At 39.0% G+C, this 3,325-nt stretch overlaps 1 protein-coding gene across 1 annotated transcript; it reads right to left on the bottom strand.

The window, feature by feature from the left end:
• Positions 1 to 1,275: 1,275 nt before the first annotated feature.
• On the bottom strand, positions 1,276 to 3,066 carry LOC127130718 (uncharacterized). Its single transcript, XM_051059686.1, has 2 exons — positions 2,366 to 3,066; positions 1,276 to 2,215 (listed from the first exon to the last, which is right to left on the bottom strand). The coding sequence occupies exons 1-2, from the start codon at positions 3,064 to 3,066 to the stop codon at positions 1,276 to 1,278; spliced, it is 1,641 nt and encodes a 546-aa protein (XP_050915643.1).
• Positions 3,067 to 3,325: the final 259 nt, after the last annotated feature.

The following is a 3,325-nucleotide window of genomic DNA, read 5'->3' as shown; positions in this document are numbered from 1 at the left end:
ACCTACTCTGGGGGCTACCAAGCCAGGGAGGAAATCCACTATAAGAGGTATTAATTCAGGACTTAAACCACCAGTTTAATCCTATCACTTAAGACCTACCCAATGCAATTTCAATCTAAACTAAGACCTGAGTACCTACTCACTCCCCCTCAATCACAACAGTGATTATAACCATTAAGAAATGTAAAGTCAGTGGTGAAGATATACTTCAAACAACTCTTGATTATGCTTAAAAGCTTTAATCAAGAAACACAACACTCACACTTAAAAGCTTAGAGTGACACAACAATTACAACTCAATAAACACCCTAGTCCAATGCAATCATCTAGGTGATAATTTCTTGGCTCACAAGTAAAACCTAATTCAAGACACAATGAAAGTACAACACTGATATATAATGATATATTGAATTCTTCACCCTTCAAATCATTGCCTTGCTGAAAGTAGGATTGCCATCCTTTTATAATGCAGTACTTGGGCCTTGAACTTGAATTGTATAAAATTTGGGTTAAGCAAGTTAACCTAATTTCCACACATTAGGGTGCTAACAAATAGGCTATATGCTAGGTCTCTTAATTTTAGCACAGCTGTTAGTTTCCTGAAAATCAGCCTGAGATAAATACTGAAACATAACAGAAAAATTAGCCTATACTTTAGCATCTGCTGTCAGGGATGAATGTCATAACATTCAGTTTGACATCCAGAAAATGGTGTCATGAATGAATGTTATAACATTCAGTTTGACATCCAGTAAATTCTGTATTAGCTAATCCTGCAGCATACTACTTAAGCATGTCATGATATCAGTCAAGACATCTAAGTACAGTAAGTGTTTTAACATAAAATGCAGCCAATCAAAAACATCTACAAACTCCCCCTTTGGCAAATTTTTGGCTAAAATAACTTGGCATCACAACAGAGTTCACAGCAGCAGAAAGCACACATCCAAGCAGAGAATCAAATTAGCTAATACACTTAGCAAACATAGAAGTTAAACTTCAAACAGCAGCAGCACAAGAGAAGATCAAGCAGAGAGCAAACAGCAACATAACCTCTTGTTTAGAGGACCTTCAACTTCAAAGAAATCTGTTGTCCTGGGGTACAAGTGTTACTCCCCCTTTTTGTCAAAAATGTTGCCAAAGCAACACTTAATATTACAGACCAAAAAAATAAAAATACAAGCAATTATCAGAAACACAAGAAATGTTCTAGTCATCTGACTCAGAGTCAGCATCATCATCTGTGCCATCATCAGGACTGGCATCTGTTTCTCCCTATTCACCTTGTCTTTCAGCTTCTTCTACAACAACAGCAGCTTCACCAAATTCTCCACCATCAGCTAGCACATCACCTTCAGTCATCTCCAAAGAGCTAATCAATTTTTCCAGGTTCATCTTCCTTGCCTTTAATTCCCTGTAGGTTTCTTTGAGCATTGCAATGACAACAGCTTTACCTGGCTGATTGCTTACACGTGATGTCTCACCTGATGTCATGACAATGTCAGGGACATGGGTACCTAGGAACAGCTTATGATTGAAAGACACAGGGTTGTCTCTTTTCTTCACAGAATCATTCTCAGTTAAGATGTTTGGAAACTGATTCAAAACAATACCACAGATGAGAGAAGGAAAGGCTATAGGACCCTCCACACTGAAGCTTCCTGCATGCTTCAAAGTTTGATCAAAAATATAGGAGCCATAGTCAAATTTGGATTTGGTTCCAACAACATATATAAACTTTCCAAGCATTACAACAACTGTAGATTTATGATTGGTGGGCACCCAGTTAGCAGCTCCAATCTTGTGCAGCATTGCATACTTGACACTCAGTTTACTTGCCACCAATTTTCCTTTGAGAGGCCACTTCCTTACCTGATTAGTAGTGATGACTTGACAAATTGTGTTGTCAGTCACCTCAAGCTCAAGTCGAGCTTCATCAGGCCTTCCCAAATACTTGTTGATCACTGAAGGAGAGAAATTTACACACTTGCCTCTCACATACACTTTCCTGAATTCCTTAGACTTGCCATCAGCACATTCTTCAGACAAATTAACAATAAATTCCTTTACCAACATCTCATAGCACTTTGAAAACTGAGTCATAGTCTTCATTAAACCAACCTCTTGAATAAGATCCATAATATCCTTACAGTCTAGGACATTCTGAGCTAATTCCCTTTCCAAAGCCAGCCTCTTCTGATAAACATATTTCCACCTGTTTACACTTGAAGCAAAATGAAAAGATATGTTGTCAATTGGTACCTCAGGGACACTAGCTGCAAGCTTGCTAGTGGTTGGCTTCTTCTTTGACAGAATGTCAGAGACATTACAAGGAACATCTGAGTCAGACTCGACAACAACAAACTTGGTCTTCTTTTTCTTGGGAACCACTTTGCTCCAAGATTTGGTTGGACCATGAACTTTCCTCTTGAGGGAACTCTCGACTGCCACCGTTGTCTTGGAAGAGGTTGGAACATCAATCTTCTTTCTGGGGGACCTTTGAGCCACAGTTTTCTTTTCTCTCCTAGTCCTAACCCTTTTGGCTATGCTAGGGAGGACAGAGGACAACAGCTCATTATTAGAAAATTCCTCCAGGTCTACTGTTTCAGCCTCACAATTAGGGTTGTCACTGACATCATGAGTGACATGAACTTCCTCACCAACCACATTATCTAAGGGTTTGTCAATATTTAACTCCTTATGAGCATCATTTTGCTCAACATCATCAGAGCTATTCTTTCCTAAAGACTCAGTATTTTCTTGATCAACAAGACTATCAGGTTCAATAGTGTTTAAGGGAATGGAAACCCCAGGGACCTCATGATTTCCAGACAGTATTCCAGTCACTATAGTGGCAATGGAATTGTGAACATACCTGGAACCTTCTTTGGTTCGTTCCTCAAGAACGATGGATGAGGAGAAGCCTGATACAGTTTCTTTAGGTCTTCTTGCATGTGGGGTATTCATAGAGTCAGCAACAAGATCTTCTCTATTAGGGTTGCTTGGTTCACCGCTAGGAGACCAATGCATGTTCTTGGAAGGAGAAGAGTTGGATTGTTGAGACATGATGAGTATCTTAGAGACGAAATGAAAAATTTCTCTGAGAGGATGCTTGCGTGAATGGAAGATAAAAGAGTGGAAGAAGTAACGCTTGTTGCAAGTGAAATAGCTATTATCTGTTGACCAATCAGAGCACACTTCCAATTGTTTAATAATTTGAAATATTAAACAGGAAATTCCTAACATCCTTAGTTGCTATAATTCCTCAGAAAGACATATTCCCAACTTGCCCCTTAAATTTTCAAACTGAGTAGCATCCAAAGCC

This window comes from Lathyrus oleraceus, chromosome 3 (assembly GCF_024323335.1).
Source record: "Lathyrus oleraceus cultivar Zhongwan6 chromosome 3, CAAS_Psat_ZW6_1.0, whole genome shotgun sequence".
In the NCBI taxonomy this organism is placed as follows: Eukaryota; Viridiplantae; Streptophyta; class Magnoliopsida; order Fabales; family Fabaceae; genus Lathyrus; species Lathyrus oleraceus.
This window is presented reverse-complemented; position numbering and strand designations above follow the sequence as displayed.

Coding starts and splice junctions, on each gene's coding strand:
- LOC127130718 (XM_051059686.1), bottom strand. CDS start 3,066: ATGTCTCAACAATCCAACTCTTCTCCTTCCAAGAACATGCATTGGTCT. Junction 2,216..2,365: donor CCCAAGAAAAAGAAGACCAA/GTTTGTTGTTGT, acceptor AAGTGTAAACAG/GTGGAAATATGTTTATCAGA.